Source organism: Rhincodon typus, chromosome 28 (genome assembly GCF_021869965.1).
Source record: "Rhincodon typus isolate 14 chromosome 28, sRhiTyp1.1, whole genome shotgun sequence".
NCBI lineage: Eukaryota > Metazoa > Chordata > Chondrichthyes > Orectolobiformes > Rhincodontidae > Rhincodon > Rhincodon typus.
The window spans coordinates 22257587-22276206 of NC_063359.1; the positions used below are offsets into that span (position 1 = coordinate 22257587).

General features: G+C 39.0%; 1 protein-coding gene across 1 annotated transcript in view; it reads right to left on the bottom strand.

Moving 5' to 3' along the window:
* LOC109911059 (DENN domain-containing protein 1A-like) overlaps window positions 1–16844 on the bottom strand; it is a 209631-nt gene extending 192787 nt beyond the window's left edge. The window contains exons 1-2 of the mRNA XM_020510303.2: window positions 16523–16844; window positions 8740–8804 (exon numbers count right to left, since the gene is read on the bottom strand). Coding sequence (XP_020365892.2) covers window positions 8740–8804; window positions 16523–16539 — 82 coding nt within the window. The 5' untranslated portion in view covers window positions 16540–16844. The remainder of the gene's footprint in view (window positions 1–8739; window positions 8805–16522) is intronic.
* Window positions 16845–18620: the final 1776 nt, after the last annotated feature.

Here is an 18620-nt window from a genome sequence, read left to right on the forward strand (position 1 = left end):
AAAAAAAAAGACATGGATGTGTTTTAGACACAACGTATGGAGCTGGAGGAACACAGCAGGCCAGGCATCAGGTCAGGACCCTTCAGAAATGGGGAGGGCGAAGGGAGCTGGGAAATAAATGGAGAGATGGAGAGAGGAGGAGGAGTGGGGCTGTGGAAGGTAGGTGGGATGGTGATAGGTGAGTGCAGGTAGAGAATGATGGGGATTGGCCACAGGCAGAGGCATGGGTGGAATGGATAGGTGGGAGAGAAGATGGACAGGTTGTGTCACGTGAATGAGAGGGACGGTTGGACACGGGATGAGGCTGGGGTGGGGAGATTTTGAAACTAGTGAATTCCATGTTCAGGCCATCGGGCTGTAGGCTCTCAAGGTGGAATAGGAGGTGTTGCTCCCCCAGTTTGCGGGTGGTGTAATTGTGACACTGGAGGAGGCCCAGGATTGACTTGTCACCCAGGGAGGTTTCAAAATGGTTGGCGACTGGAAGGTGTTGTCATTTGTCGCGTATAGAGCACAGATGCTCTACAAAACGGTCTCCAAGTCTATGCTTGGTCTCACCGATGTAGAGGAGGCCACATCAGGAGCAGCAGATACAGTATTCCAAATTGACAGATGTGCAGGTGAACCTCTGTCTGATGTGAAAGGTTAGTCTTGTTCTGGGAGGCGGGGGGGTGGTGGTGGTAAAGAAACATGTAGGGGCAGGTGTAGCACTTCCTGCGGTTGCAGGGAAAGGTGCCGGGGGTGGTGGGGCTAGTGGGGAGTGTGGAGTGGATGACGGAGTCACGGAGACAGATGTCCCTACGAAAGGCAGATAGGGGTGGGAAGGGAAATATCTCTTTAGTTGTCAGGTTGGATTGTAGGTGGCGGAAATGGCAGAGAATGATACGTTGGATACGGAGGTTGGTAGGGTGATATGTGAGGACAAGGGGGATTCTGGTCTTTATTTTTGTTGAGGGGAGGGGGCGCGAGGGCAGAAGTGCAAGAAATGTGGCTGAAGGTATTTTCGATCACCAGAAGGGGAGGGGGGTGGGGAAGTTACGGTCCATGAAATAGGAGGACATCTGGGATGTGCAGGAGTGGAACGCCCCATCTTGGAAGCAGATACAGCGGAGGTGGAGGAATTAGCAGTATGGAATCACATTCTTGCAGGGGGGTTGGTTAGAGGAAGTGTAGTCTAGGTAGCTGTGGGCTTGAAATAGACATCAGTTGCGAGGCAGTCACCAGAGATGGAGACAGAGAGGTCCAAGGAGAGGAAGGTATCAGAGATATTTTACCTGTCCAGGAGTACACAAACAAAAAGGTTAAAAACTAAATGCAACCCCTGGTCTCCGCATTCTACTGTGCTAGCTTGTGATTCAAGTTTCATTGTGCTAAAACAAAATGTACTGTGAAGGGGAGCAGCTGAGAACTTCCAACAGACATCCTAGTGTGTGCAGGTAAAAAGAAAAAAATCCATCAGCAAGGCCACTGTTGAAAGAAACTCCTTTCAGCTAACTACACATACAAGAACCTCCAAACTGCCAAAATCAGTGCTGCTGGAATCACCCACCTAACAGCCACAATATTTCACAATCTATTCAGCAAAAACAAGCCAAAACTGATTTTTTTTTGGACTCAATTCTCATTCCTTGTGTGTGTGTGTGATTGCATATCTGTGCACACGTGCACTTTACTTTTAAATGCTTGGTTGAACTGGCTCCTTTTAAAACATAAATGTATTTCAGCTAGCAAGAAGTATTCACGAGAAAAGAGATCGCTTTCAAATTAAGCTTGTTGTGATCAACCAATTAAGAGAAGGGCTGAGTAAAGAAGGGGAGCTAGCTCAGCCCCCCTCACCCAAAAGTACCCATCCAGAATCACAACAATTGCAGACCCTCACCCAGGGACCAAATTGGAACATTAAGACCTAAATTAAGCATAACCAATATTCATCACGTCACCATCATTACTCATTAACGTATGGTTAGGGAGGAGGAGATCAATCAGCGCTCAATGTTATCAAAGAACACATAACCATTGGAAGAAATTAATTTAACTTGCTCGCTGACAAAACTTTGACTGATCCAAAGTAATTTAAAATTCATAGTAACATTCACATCCATACAACTAAACACCAAGCTAAAAGATCTCTATTTTTCAGCATATTTCAAACTGTACAAATCACATAAATCATTTCTCTGAATTCAATTAATACCATTTCTAACCTTAAATATTCTGCACCAAATAAACTACTAACTCATTAAAAGAATGATACTTTGGATATTTTTATGTCCCTTAATTTAACTACTCTATTGAGTATACCACCGATTGCAAATTATTCATAAGTTATTCTTTGTGCTACAAAATGAATATTCACTGGATTAGGATGAAAAGAAAAATCAGAAAAGCTACCAAATGAATTTAGAGAATACAATGATGATTCCATTAACAAAAAAGAGAATGATAAAGTGTACCCAAAGTTCCTGCACTTCCAACAGACATGTCACCTTGAAAGTAAGCAATTAAAATGTTTAGAATTCAAGTACTGTAGCAAAGAGCTCTCATCTTAGAACAATAATGGTGGTGGGAGAGCTGTTTTCCTGATGATAGATGCTGAAATTACAACTGGTAGATGCACGGAAATTGCATGTTTATTTCTCAAATAGTATTAGAACCAGATGTAAATCTTCCATACTAACTCAGGGGAAAACACTTCCAAATTAGACTATCATAACTAATGGCTATAAACAAGGCACAAGGCTCAGGGATACTTGACAAGATTTGTCTGTTTCTAATGCATGGGCAGCTTTGTGTAGCTTAAAGCAGAATCAAAACTTCTCACTCTGGAAAAATCTTTGGTGAATGAACAGCTATAGAATCTCCTGCTTACAGAAGCACTGTTACAATTAAGATGCTAGTTTGAACCCAAATTTTTGCAGTCACTGCTGGTATTACATGTAACAGAGACTCTTCTTTCCTGAAGCCACTCTCGTAAATCTCTTCTGCCCACTCTCTAATACCTTGACATCCCTTCTAAAAAGTGTGGCACCCAGAACCGAATATGTCATGACAATCAAGGACAAAACATTTTAATCAAGATAGAGGTAACTTCCTTTCTTTTGCACTCTATGCCCTGATCAACAAAGCTTAGGATACAGTCTGCTTTCTAAACTGGGCTCTCAACCTGTCCTGCCACACTCCATGTTTTATGCACATGTACAACCAGACCCCTTTGCTCATGTATCCCCTTTAAAACTGCATTTTATTTGATGTTAGAGTTTCCAAAAGTGGGAGTTATGACGCCAAGTGGGGTCACAGGTTCCCGGGCAGCAATAGCAAACACAAACCCCCCACCTCTTCCACTGCTCTAACAGACATTCTTTTTCACCCACCACTCACTGAGGAGTCACAATTGTTTTCAAGCCTCAAAAAAAAAAAGGGTCCCATTAGGAAAAGTCTGGAAACTATTTGATATTGTCTCTGTATTCTTCTTATCAAAATGAGTCATTTCACAGTCTCTGCATTAGATTTTTCTGCCCTTTGTCTGCCTATTCCAAGCTCTACATTTCCCACTCAAATAAGTGAAGCAGACAATCTGCAGCAGGACAACCACAGACAGTATCAGCTTGAAGAATTACTGCACATAAACACACAAAGTTACATGCCCTATTGAAAGAACAGGTTATAGATATTTTCTAAATGAACCTGTACTACGGTGAGGCATCACAGGCTCTTAATAGAAAAGATGTGAAAGCATATTCAGGCCATCTTTTCTTTCTGATATGAAACCCATTTCCTAGATATATTCTCAGTCACTATTAGTGGCCATATTTCTGGACAGTAGAGTTATACCTTTATGACATTACTATCAAAATGTACTGTCAAAATTCTGTTGATTACTGCAGCTTGAATATCTAACATTAATGCTTCTTCATTTCTGGTGAAATAGTTATATTTGCTAAACCTAACCATGGTGCTCTACCTGAATTGGGCACTACACAGTTCATTAAGATCATTCACACACTAAATATTTTCTAGCAACCTGTTCAGGAATGTCATTATACACAAATGGAGCAGATAGGCCTTGAGCCGAGCCTCCTGGCTCAAAAAGGTAGGTTCACCACCACTAGGCCACAAGAGCCTTCTCAAAAATACTTAATACCCACATCATTTAATGCTGTCCCTGGGTTTGGGAGAATGCACTGCTTCCTGTTATTCGCCACTGAAAGCCTCATTCATGCCTTCATTAGCTCTAAACTTTACAATTTCAATGCTTTCCTGGATTTGCTCATCCAAAACCCCAAATACCAATTACATATATACAGATTCATTCATTCTTTATTTAACTCACATTCAATCTCATTATTCCTGTCCTCGTGTCTTCACCCACTTTAGCCTTATTAAACAATGAAATTTCCTTCCTAAATCTTTCATTGTTCTTTTAAGACACTACTTTACACATACTGTGATGATACTGTCCCTTTAAAAGATGCATTCTGTCCAGTTTCTTTTGCGGGGGGACTGGGGGGTTTGTCACAGTGGTGTCGAGGTGTCTCCTCCCAGGAGGCAGTTTGTAAATAGCTTTGGGTTTCTCCCGGAGTGATATTTTTCACAGGAAAAGAATTATAAGTGGGTGGGCTCAGCCTCACAAGGACCCAGGGGTCTTTGGTTTTGCTTTCAGTTGATTTTTTTTTATGATGGTTAGCTGCTGCAGCAAAACAGCAAGAGTTCGCTCTGCTGCTAGATGGAAAAAAACTTAACATAGTTTTCCTCTTAGAAAATTGGAAGGGGCAGATTATTTCTTTCAATGTTTCTTTCTACTGGCCTGGAGAGAGACAGCACTTGACGACAACAACTGTTTTGCTGCATTGCATTTTTTCCCAAAAAATTTGTTTATGGGATGCTGCCTATATTGGAACAGTAGATGTTTAGTGGTTAAATCAGACATTGTCTTGTTAAGTAAGTCAATAAAGTTATACCGTTTCTTTGTTTTGTTGCATTTTAACTGTGTTGTAAGTATAAGAAAGTGTGTTTGATTGGAACTTAGTATGGACCAATAGAAATCACATCTGGAACAGTGCCTTACACTCGACTTGAAAATAAAATAAAAGTTAGGGCTTATGCTATCTTCCTAATCTATTTTGGGGAGGCTCGCTGGTCCTTAAAAGTATCTTGTTGGTTCAACTGTGAAACACCTGTCCTAATGTCTCCTTCCTTGTTAAATGTTATTAGATGACATTCCTGTGAAGTGCCTTGGGCCAAACTGCATTAAAAGGCATTGTATAAATGTGAGTTACTGTTATTGATTATCAGTATAGTATAAATCAGATAAAACATGGTATAATTATCTGCCTATAGCTCCCTCCATACCACGCTATTCCCAAACAGGAACAAACCACTAGGAAGTATGGGGCAAATTTAATTTTCTCCCCCAATTATTTCCCACTGATCAACACCAGAAATGTAGGCCAAAATAATGAGTTGTTTGTGTTCTCATTCTTCTGGCACTGATCCAAGTTGATAAGACAGTTTGGAAAAACAAAACCAAATATGCTGCTGAGAGACAGTCGAAAACACCCTTCTATTATCTGTATCCCCAAGGCAAAAATGTTTTTCAGGGTGTGGTGTACTCAAAAGCCGAGTTTGACTAGTCACATTATAACAATTCCTTTGCAAACACTACTATAAATCAGTTCCTTATAGGAACTTAAAATTCAAATTCTAAAGCAATTCAGTACTTCAAAAATGTGCCAAGTACCAGGATACTTGAACCAATGAATACCAGGAAATCAAGACCAAGATCTTTATCAACGATCATTCAGAAGACCAGAAATTGTAGGGTTTTGGGTCATTGAAAAACAGCTTTTCAAAATGATATATTGAGAAATTTCAGTAAATACAACTTTGTACTGTTTTTAAAAAACGTGGTCAGAGAAGATACACAAGATTTTATTTTGTGATTTAACATCTTTAAAATTGATCAAGTTCATAAGCATAATACTTCTAAAAAAATGATTTAAGCTTTGTCCCAGGCCCCATCACAGTTAAATAAACAGAAAGAGGTAAAGCATTATACCTTACTTGGTGATATGAGATACTTACATAAAAATACTCTTCCAAAAGTTAGCTTTACATGTATCACTGTCAATGATATTGATTGCCATCATGGCAGGAGTGAAGGCATTGGCAAATATCAGGCACAGAGCAGAAAGTCTCCCACGGCACCAACTGTAGTACCATTAGAAGATACCAACAGCCCAATTCCCGCCCTTTCAACCAGAGAAGATGAATTACAAAAATTAGAAAGTCAAATCATAATTGTTATAGCACGGAAGGTGGTCAGTTGGCCCATGGTGCTTGAACTAACTCTTCAAACAAACATCTAACGTTGACATTAATGCCATAAAACACAAGGACAGCTACTATGCATCACAAGATCATTCAATCTCCTGCCCTTTTCCCCATAACTTGGCACACTATTTCTATCCAAACAATCATTCAATGCCGTCTCGAATGCTGTAACTAAACTTGCCTACACTACATCTCCAGGCAGTGCATTCCAGACCCTAACCATTTGTTGAGTGAAAATGTTTTTTTCCTCATATTACCCTTGCTTCTTTTGCACACCACTTTAAGTTATGCCCTCTTATTGTTGTTTCTCTTACAAGCAAAAACAGCTTCTTCCTATTTCAAATCATGAGTGGGCTGGATAAAGAAGAAGATTGATTACTTTTCACCAGTCTTTAAAACAACACTCAGGGACGAAAGGCTTGTCATATATGACGAGCTTTTGAGGAATCTGGGTCTGTATTGATGGAGTTTAGAAGGATGAGGGAAGGGATCTGATTGAAATTTACATAATGCTGAGAAGCACGGACAGAGTGGACATGGAGAAGATGTCTCTCCTACTGGTGGAAACTAGAACACAAGGTCACAGCTTCAAAGCGAAAAGACGACACTTTAGAACGGAGGTAAAGAGGAATTTCTTAAGTCAGATGGTGGTGAATCTGTGGAATTCATTGATGGATTTTTGATTTGTAATATCAGTCTTAATATTGATTCTTTGTTTGTTTCCCATATGCTGACAGTAAAAAAAAGTTTGGCACATTATACATTCCAGTTTATTTCTCAAGGTATGTAAACAAAGTGCGTAGGCTGAGATTTGCAAGCTGTAATAGCAGTTCTAATTTCTTAGCTTCAGTTTTTAAGGTCATAACATGAATCTGTAATAAGAGACAGCAACGCGTGTACAAAAGGAAAACAGGACAGTCTACAAGCAATTTTTTTGCCCCCTCAAGAGACCAAGATGAAGATGAAATTTAACCAGTGTAAAGTATGTAACCAATTATAGTAAGCTACTCTCACTCTCAATTTGTCAGTAGTTACTGATGTAGGTTTTTCAACCTCGCTCAAAGACTGCATTGCAAGGTCAAATACACATCTAGGCCTTCAACTGATATTATTTCACTTGAAAAATATTTACTTCATTAGATTCTTATGAATTATATCATTGTCTCACGAACAATGGATAAATAAATCTATTTTATTTCTTTATAACTTACTTTTCTAACTGCACTATAGCAACAAGTACTACAGTCTTTTACTGTATCTCTTGCACATTATTTATTGGACTATGAAACTCTGTAGGCAGCAAAGTGACATCCATGTTTGAATGCTTCAAGTCAATGACTCAATTGTTTTCACTCAATGAAGCGTAGAATAATGTTTCATACTTTTTAAAAAAACTATTTTTAATACTATTCTATGTTTTCTTCACTTTTTTTTTAAGTTTTAAGCATATAGGGTCTATGGGCTTAGAGTTTAGCTCTTCCTTTCTAGTTCTCTTAAACACAAGGTTCTTTAAAACAAGACCAAGAAAAATTCAGAAGAATTGCAGATGCTGGAAATCTGAAACAAAAACAGAAATTGGTGGAAAATCTCAGCAGGTCTGACAGCATATGTGGACAGAAATCAGAGTCAACATTTCAGATCCAGTGACTCTTCTTCAGAAGAGGTTCTGAAGCACAATATTATGTTTCATTTTACTGTTTCTCTTTTTAATCTCTCATTGTAGTCAGTTTATAACATTCAATATACAGTCTCTGCTTTGCATGTGGTAGAGCAATTTTTCAGTTTGTTTTTATATAGACTCACTCTAACTTGGGGTTGGCAGGCTCAAATTCACACAATGAAATTAATTATTAAAGCGTCATTACTGTAGCTGTGTTATAAATATTCTGAAGTTAATTACAAGGAAAATATACGCACAATATATCCCAGAACCTTACATTACCTGCATATTGACTCTTATCATTACTTCCATTAATATTTCACAACAGAGGAAACCATTCGGATTTCAGAAAATGACCATGTCATCTAAGCAAGTGTTCAGGTATTAACATCATCATAATTCCAGCTGAAACTGCAGCTATATAATATAACATGAATATAATATGGTTCAGAGACTAACATGACCCCAGTTGAAATTGTTCCAGCGTGCGAACACAAGACATAACCTGTGAGACAGTTGCAAAAAGAATGGCTATCCAGTCTTACGGAATTGGTTTCTTCAAGCATCAGGCATCTCAATTCTGAAGTTCACATCTGACAAACTTTGGACATAAAACGTTGTAAAAACGCTTGAATACCATCACGTTTTAAACTTCCAACCACCTGCCATGGAGAGCAGCTTAAAACTACTTTCTCCAATATATTACTTTCAAAGAAGATGCAACTGAGTAATCAAAAAAGTAAATACTGTACCTGAACCACTGGATTCAGGATGTGTTACTTCAGCATACACTTCAAATATCTTCTCTGGATTTTCCCTGCAACAAACAAAAAAAAAAAAAAATCACTCAGTATTAGCCACACAGAAAGGAAAATGAATTATTACAGTAAATCTCAATTAAACAACAGCAATACGAAGTTACTCTTTAAAGTCAGTATCACATTACACCAGTCTGCTTTCTAACATGACAATCAAGGTCTCATTCTTAATTGAGACGTGAAATGCAATAATCCCTCAAATCTGCTGCGATTTATTTGGGAGTGACGGTTACCATTCAGCAGCGTTATAGCAGCTTTCAAACTTTTTTGAGAGCCAAAGGAAAATTTATCACTATCTATGGAATGCAAGAGTTTTGCATTGGTAAGCAAGCAGCCAGATGTTTTAAGGCATAATCAAGCATTACAAAATTCAGCTTCCGAGAAGGGATGTTTTTCCTTAAATTTCAAATCTTTATCAACGAAAGGGATCCATCTTGTTCAAAATTCAAGTAGGGAATTACATCAATGCCCTCAGAAATTATTTTCATCTTTGTTTCACTGTAATATTTCAATGCAAGATGTAATGTCATAAAAAGGTACAAGCACCTAGAAAATAAAGTTAACAAGCAGGATAAAATGGTGTTTACAACAATTCAGATCACATAAAAAAGTCAAAATATATACTATTGCTGACAATCCACTAGAGTATAAACAGCCAAAAAGCGTTACCTTTTTGTTTAATACCTTTCACATACAGCTTTTCAAATGAACTTTACAAAAGAAGTATCTGATAATGTCTACCTGAAGATGCACAGTGCTGCTCACATTCTTTATAGCATCACTACCGTCTGCTATTGAATTAAATTAAATCATTATATTTCTACAACTCATTCAGAACACAAAAGTGGGGCATTTAGTATCCATTAGAAACCTTGATTTTCAGGATAGATTCAATGACATTGATGAAAGTGATTTAATGCCAAGCAAAACAAACATTTTTACCAGGGGTGGGGAATCTTTTTACATTGGAAGGCCACGTTTTATTTAATAGAGACCCTATTAGGCCGCATGCTGAGAATTTAATATACACAATAAAATGTCATACTTTTGTCAACATATTTACTAATTTTAATTAAAGCCTGTTACCATATGAGGACTTTAAACAAAATAAAAACTCAAAGACACATTCACTTGCTTGACAAAGTTGACAATGGAACTAATACCAAGTGAAAAGCTAGGAAAAACAAACCATTTAGTGATTTTTTGAGATAGAAATCAGATATTTGGTTCCAGCATTGTTGACCGTAGCTTTAATTGGCCCTCCAGGTCAGCAGTGTCATCTGTCATCTGAGATCTTGTGCGCGTTTTAATTTGTCTCATACGAAAATGTTGATTCACAACAGTAGGTTGTGCCAAAACAAGACAGCATTCGACAAGCATGTTGACATAGATGTGGGTATTCAACAGCATTTTTCCATATTTCAATGAGATCCTTTTTAGCGTCAAATAGAGACTTCAGATTATTATCTTCTGAGAGCTCAATCAGTTCCATCTGTAAGTTATCAGATGCTTTAGAGATATAAACCAGGAGTGGTTGAAAAGCTAGTTTCAGTATGAGGTCAAGTTCCTCAAAATGTGCAAACCTTTCATTGAAGAATACAATCAGGGAGTCTAGAACAGTTGTGTATTCTTTCACGTTGCATTTCCTTAACGATTTGCTTGTATGTTGCTCATTAATTACCCTTACCAGTTCAGGGAAGTGTTCAGCTGAAAGTTCAGATTGGGTCAACTTTTTCCAAATGCCTGGATTTTTAGCCACATATATATAGATTTAGTCTTGCCTTACAAAAACAAATTCAGATCATCTTGCTTTGACGTTATATCACACAAAAATGCAGCATTTCTGCAGAAATCCTCTTGACGGTTCACATGGTTCATTCAGTTCCTCAAAAAATCTTGCGATTTGTTCTCGAAAAGATAAAAAAGTTTTAAAAGTATTTGTCCTTGTGACAACCAGTGCACTTTAGAATGAAACATGTTGCGAAATTGGCACGATGCATTTGCCCAAATGTAGTTTGCAATACCTATAACCTTATTTAATGTGTCACTTAAAACAGTAAATCTGGCACAGGGATTCTGTTGATGCAAAAGACAATGAAAGGAAATCAAAGTATCTGGATCTGGCAATTCTTTCTGTAGTAACACGGCAAATCCTCCATGTTTTTCTCTCTTGGAAGGTGCACCGTCTGTGCATACACTTACTAAATTACATAAATTCAGTTTCATTTCACGGCATTTTTCTTTGCAGATAGTAAAGATGTCAATTCCACATGTCCTCGCTGTAAGGGTACCCAAAGATAGTAACTCCTCGTGGCAATGAATATCTGCAGTTATAACACAAATAAAAAATAACACCTGCACGGAGTCAGTAAGGTCAGTAATCGAATAATAAATGCCTTCGCTTTGACATATTGTATTAAGTTGTTCTGTTAATCTGAGGGCTAACTCATGTTGCCGATCAGTTATGGTCCTTCTTGAAAGAGGTAGTTGTATGTACTTATTAACCTTATCTAAATCTAAACATCCTACAACTTCAACAATGCATTCTTTTATGATTTACACATTGCTAAATGGCTTACCTCCTCTTCCAAGTATATATGCTATTTTATGAGTTGCTTCAGTGATATCAGTCCTTTGTCCTGACATCATTTTAAATACTTGCTGCTGCTGCTTTTAATCATTCATTTTCTTGAGTGCAGACTTTCGGATTCACGTTCCAGTTTAGCATATTTTGTGGTCCTTATGAATTGCATAATGGTGATACACGTTGTATTTCTTCGCTGTTGCAATTATGGCGTCGCAGAGCAAACACATCATTTTATCTTTCACAGCAACTATGTAATACTGCAATTCCCATTCTTCACTGAATGCTCTGTTCTCTTCCTTTAATGTTCTCCTCTTAGTTTTGAAAATGGTACACAGATTTAAAAAGGCGGATTTAGTATTTGCGGACAAATAGGCAAAAGGCTGCAACTAGTACCCAAAAAGGCCGCACATTCCTCACCCCTGATTAATACCATCTACAGTTAGGGGAAATTTCAATCGGACCACAACTACAGGGAGCAAGAAGAGACACGACTTAACGAGTGTACTAAAATGACAGGATAGCGTATTGGCAGCAGTGATATATCATCTCAATTACCATTTGGGAATTAGGCTGATAAGAATGCTTTCCTCTGTCTTTGTAATCTCATCTCCTGAAGGTTTGACTTGTGGCTGATGCTGACATCAGTTACCTCACTATGAGCTTTGATCATAAGATTTTGGCAGGTTCTTCCAACAGTGAGATGGCAAGGCAAGCAGACATAATTCTGCCTTCTATGACATCCACATAGACAGTGATCAGATGTGGTAATCACAGCTTCTTTTAACCTCTAACCCAAGGATACCAAAGGCAATTTGTGCTACCATTTACAATGCTTAGATTCAGGAGAATCTCAAATTTCATTCGGTTTTGGTTTGCTTGGAAAAATAAAAATGTAAACAAGTATTAGTTATCACAATCAGTGAATGGGTATATTTGCTGTGAATATATCAATAATTTTCAATCCTGGTTGAATACACATCACTGCTAATTTTGACTCCAGTTCAGTAATAAATGCACAAACAGCTAGACAGACCTGGTTTGTGTTCTCAGTTCAATTACAGGACTGTGATAATTTAGTTGATAGCAGTACATGAGGTAGTTAGTTCATGACAATTAACCACAATATTTCAGAAATATAAAACAAAGTGGAAGGGGCAGCAAAAGTAAAGGCTCTTATCCTGATCGTTACCAAGTGACCCCCCCCACCAGCCCAGAAGGAAAGTTTCATGTGTGGAAATTGAAGAGGACAGAATTGACTTCAGCAGTAACTCCTGCGACATGCAAACGTTTTTCCCATAATCCTTTTATCACTCACTCTAAATGATCACTTCGACAATATACCACAAAGATGTTAACTTCTGTGGAAGCATACCAAAAACATGAATTAGAAATATTGGGTAAAAATTAGGCAAACTCTCCAAGGCTTCTTCTATAACATTTCCCAAACCCACAAGGGCAGCAAGTACAATAAACCACCATCATCTCCAAGCTCCTTGCTAAATTACAAAATGCTCCTTGCTCAAAATCTGGAAGTTCCCTACCAAGTGGTACGGTGGAAGCACTCTCACCATACAAACTGCAGTGCTTCAAAGTGACAACTCACTTAGCACCTTCTCAGGCCAACCAGAGATGGGCAAAGAATGAAGTTACTACAAAAATTTAAAACAAAACCAGTACTACTAATAACCTCAGAGATAGTAGGAACTGCAGATGCTGGAAAATCTGAGATAACAAGGTGTAGAGCTGGATGAACACAGCAGGCCAAGCAGCATCATAGGAGCAGGAAGGCTAAGAAGGAAGGCCCATTTCTGATGAAGGGTCTAGGCCCAAAACATCAGCCTTCCTGCTCGGCCTGCTGTGTTCATCCAGCTCTACACCTCTACTACTAAATAACCTAACTTGAAGTGAACTCTTGCTCAGGACTATGATCTTTAAGGGACGTTTTGTATTAATTGTGTGTTAGTTTACTGATGAGGTATAATTGACTTACGAACACGTTACATTTGACTGAATGATACATGTCACTCCTAAAATCAACTTTCTAAATCTATTATTGTTAGTTATTTTTAGCTACTCCACCAGTAAATCTCTAAAACAGGCATGGTACATCAAGATTTAAGAACAATTTGCGTTCCATTTGGGTTACATAATAGGGTCTAGTGTAAATTCCAACCATTCCTTTGCTTTGGGATACTTTGCTAAAGGTATTTGCAAGAGTGACCATTGGCCATCACAACTAAGGTGACAGAGCAATGCCCAACGGAACAGATCTTTACCCTGAAGTAGTTAAAAACAAGCTGAACTTCAGCTAATATTTTTAAATACCAATCCAAGCCAATATCAATATAATGCATATGAAAACAAATTACTGCAAAAGCTCAGCAGGTCTGGTAGCATCTGTAGAGAGAGAAACAGAATTAATCTTTCTAATCTAGTGACCCTACTTCAATTTCTCTTGCTTTTCGTTTCAAAATTTCAACATCCAGATTTTGCTTTATACAAATCTGTACATTGTGCCATTTATGACAAATCAGTGAAGCTTATCTGATGCATCAATCTAAAAATTATAAAAGTTATAACCTTAGTCTTAAAGTTAGAAGAGAGAAAGAGTGGGAGCAGACTTGCATAAAAAAAAATGAGAGTTGAATGACCTCTTGGCACGTGGCAAATTCTATGTTGCACATCTCCTCATCCTAACCAGCATCAAATTTTGTAATTGGCGCCTCCTTGCACGTCTTCTGAAATTTACTTCTGAATTATCATATCAATAACAAATGTCATTTGAATAATAAATGTGTACATTCACAAAAAACATTTCTGTGCAAAGACATAACAAATGACTGGTTGCAGTTTAATGAAGCTTTGCTGTTGCCAAAGAAGTAAAGGCAGCATTTTGCATAAAGATTAACATTTAATTGTCGCTTAAAATTACAGATAATTAGCTGTTAGCCTAAATTACTGTTTAAAAGTTGCACCATGTGGCTCCTCCTTTGAACCATTAATTATAAATACAATTAACACATGACAGTGCATTACAGAAAAATTCATCAAGAATAGTGGGGTTAAACCACAGGTTCGATTTCACAAAACTGATATTTATTGAGGTTCTGTGCTATGCGACTCATCAACAACAGTTTCCAAACAAATGTATTGTGCCATTACTTATTCTTTCCTGTTGCTAATAACAAGAGTTAATATCAGGTTTAGGGTCTCGCAAGGATTACTTCCACTGGAACATCACAGAAGCACTCACAGAAAGCTGCATGTTACCCAACCATAATTCCTTACTTGACTACATTTTTAAAGAAAAATGTAGTGATGCTCTAAACTAAGGCTTTAGATTTTCATTAAGACTTTACAAATTAAGAATAAAAGGTATTCCATATGAAAAGTATTTTCCTTTATCCCAGATATGTCTTGTTGTTAAATATGAATCTAATTTTGAAGCTCAGCTGCCAAATTGGTGTTGTTTAACCAAGTTTTTTAATAAACCACATTTTTCACAGTGTAAAAAAGTAACCAAATGGAAAACATTATGAGTGATGAGTGATTCTATGTAGCCATATTTACATGCCATATGAAGTACCCTGCCATCACACTTTTCCAACACGACCATTTTAAAGTATATAAGTTCTTTCATTACGTTTTTGAAAGGAGGTACAGGATTCCAAAAAAGACTGCAGTGTTTTGTTTTAAACCTTCACAGCTATCAGACTATTAGTGGAAAGTCTAACAAGACATTAGCTGCCTATATGGGTATTCATAATGGAAGGATAATTCTGACCCAGATAAGACACCTGGAAAGTGAAGCAGCATTTCATCTGTACCTTCTCCAATCTTGTGTACTGTATTCGCTACACTAAATGTGGCCTGCTCTACATTGGAGAAACCAAATGCAGACTAGGTGACCACTATGCGCAACACCTTCGGTCCGTGCACCATCATGACCCCGACCCTCCTGCAGTCGGTCATTTTAACACAGCATCCTGCTTGCAAGCCCATGTGTCTGCCCTCAGCATACTGCAGTGTTCCAGTGAATCACAGCTCAAACTGGAGGAACAACATCTCATCTTCAAACTAGGCACTTTACAGCCTTCTGGACTCAACATGGAGTTCAACACCTTCAAATTGTGAACCAACTCCCATTTTTTCCCTTTCTTTTAACCTGTTACATTCTGTTATGTCTTCTCTCTCCTCCCCCCACCCCAGTGGGACCGTCTATCCTTTCAAGTCTGCCAGGAGACACACCATTGTTCTGCCATTCTCACATTCTGATCACTTAAATCTGAGCTATCAAATTATTTTCTCTACCAGCACCCAGCACTCACTACCCCAACATTCCACCACCCTCCCACCAAACTATAGCATAAATGCTGTCCCATCCACAGTTCACTTCAGCTCTAAACTCAAAAATGTTAGCTTGCTCTCTCTCCATGGATGCTGTCTGATGCACTGTGATTGATAATTATCAACATCATTAGAGTGAGAAAAGAAAAAAAAAAATTAAATCCCCAGTTGTAGCGTGTGGAACAATTTATCTGGAGCCCACTATTCTCCTGGTCATATCACACTTGGGAACTAATCTCTCAAACATAGTTTCACTATACATGATCAGGGTCATGCGTGTCCAGTTTCTGTGCTCTTTGCACGTGTTGAACTCAGAAACCTCACCCATCCACCTAAAAGGCTAAGTGGCAGCAAGACACGGTGACATTTACTTGCACATAATATGCAAGATGATGGTGGCTCGTGCGTGTTAAATAAAATGAAAGCCGAGGCGGCGACAAGTGCCTGGAAGAAACTGACCCACATCCAACAAGGTTCCAAACTGAAGCATAGGCATCGACAGTCCAGGTATTATCAGCTCATGTTTTTCTTGCTTGCTCGCCCAGTAACAAAGAAAGATAGTTCCTTTATTGCTTTACCTCTTAGCAACCAAGGGCACATTTATATCCCCACTGTACTAAAGAGATTAGCGGCTTGGATTGGATGTGTTGCCCTGTTAGGAAGGTGGGTGGACAGAGCAGGCAAGCTCCAGGAAAGCCGCGGCCTAGCGCCGCTCAACAGGCTGAAGAATCGCCCAACGTCTCAAAATCCTCACAACACACGGAGAGAGAGAAATAAACTCACTTAATCCTGGATCCCATGGTTGCTCGCTGTACAACCGCGCTGCTGTTCGCTTTAAAGAACCGGCAGAAACAAGCCGAGTATTTGCCCCTTCACAGCGTTCACGCAAAACCAGGGAACGACATGGTCACCAAGGCGGAGAGAGCACCAGCGGGGCCGCAAAGTACCCTGGGAGCTGTAGTCCAGCTGACTGGTCCCGCCCCCCTTATTTCGATGAGCAAACGTCACGGTAATAACTACAACTCCCAGAGCGCACCCCACCCGTGGTGAGGACGTAAACATACGCTAACGCAGCATCTGGACTTTGCCAACTTTTGTTCCCCCAGCATCAGTGACCAAACAAACCCGTTGTGATGGGACACTGATTGACTCCCCTTTTATTGATCCACAGAACTTTGCAATCATTGCACGGGACAAAAGTGATATTCTGATATGTTGTCACAGCCATTGCCTATTTTTTGATGAATGCGGCTCAGTCAGAAGACATGAGTGATTGAATTACATAACTATAAAGGACTGTGTGTACTTAGATGGGGTAAAAATGTTTCAATTCCAGGACCAGTAGTGGGTCTGGAGGGTTGGCATTTGGGTGAAATTAACTGGCAATTATGGACCTTTATAATTCTGGATTCCTTCTTTCCCAACAGCGCCCAGTTTCCGCATTTTGCTAAGTGTCTGAGGTGAGTGCACAGCAGGTGGAGCTTCCAAAATAAAATTGGAAGACTTGATCAGTTGGTGTGAAGAGTTCCAGCCATGACCAGATAAGAGGTTGCAATTCAAAACATTTCTTCCCTCAGTGAGTGCAATCAGTCTGACAGTTATCATCAGCTTCACGGAAGTCACCACCTATTTAAAGCACTCCATTCACATGCAACAACTCTATAAATCTTGCTGCAACTTTCAATGGAAAGTATGGAGTATATTTTTAAGGTGAGAGAAGAAAGATTTAAAAGGGATCTTAGGGTCAATGTTTTCACACAGAGGATGGTTCCTATATGGAATGAGGAAGTGTTATATGCAGGTACAGTTACAACACCTAAAAGACATTTAGATAGATACATGAATAGGAAAGATTTACAGGGATATGGGCCAAATGCAGGCAAGTGGGACTAGTTTAGTTCGGGAAACAAGTTGGACCAAAGGGTCTATTTCTGTGCTGTATGACTCAATGGCATGGAATTAGTTCATTGAGCTGTACCTTCTACATGTGGTGAGGGGAAAGAGCAGAAGCCACACCGCTGCCAACAGCATGAACTGACTCAGTCAAATGCCCTTTCAAAAGGCAGATATGATGGACACTAAAATTCAGCTGGCAGGAGACAAGACACCAAACACAAGGTGTCCAAGCGAAGATTCACTTCTCTTGGATTCCCTTGGCACCAATGCCTATCCAAACTCCCCTTGCCTTTAAACAAGGAGGGTGTTCACTTCTGCAAGGAAAAATTGCAGAGGTATGAATACTTGTAACATATTTGTGCAGAGAAGAAAGGGCACCATTTGGAAAGTGTGACTATGAAATATGGATGTGACCAAGCAATAGGCTGAGGATGAGTCATGACTGCATAGATGAGGATGCAGAGGGACCAGTGGAGCTTAGGAATTTGATGCAGAAGAAAGCTGGGCAAGACCAAGTGTGGTGATTGGCATCTGAAAGTGTGATACCACACACTGGCCTCCTTTTGATACACTCTATCCTTCTGAAAACTCCATTCTATCTACCAGCACCAATTCTCTGCCTTGATAACAGTCTGAGTTGAAACATATCTTTGATGCCATATTTGACCCAAAGGTGATTTATGACTATTTCAAATCAATACCCTTCAAGGTCTTGCACCTCTCTAACCTCCAAGATATCCTGCTCATCTATTTATGGGACCTTAAGCATCCAAGAGTTAATTGTTGCACCATTGGTGGCCCTATCTTCAACTTCCAATATGAATATCTTTTTCTTCTTATGCTTTTTTTTTCATTATGAATTCTTTTTATGTGTATTTTGTATGAATTCTGTGTAGGTGGAGGGTTAATCTTAAATTTGTGAATTGAGTTGTTGCTTGAGTTGGACCAGGGTCGCAATGTAACAGGAATTGATTGTGTGAATTAA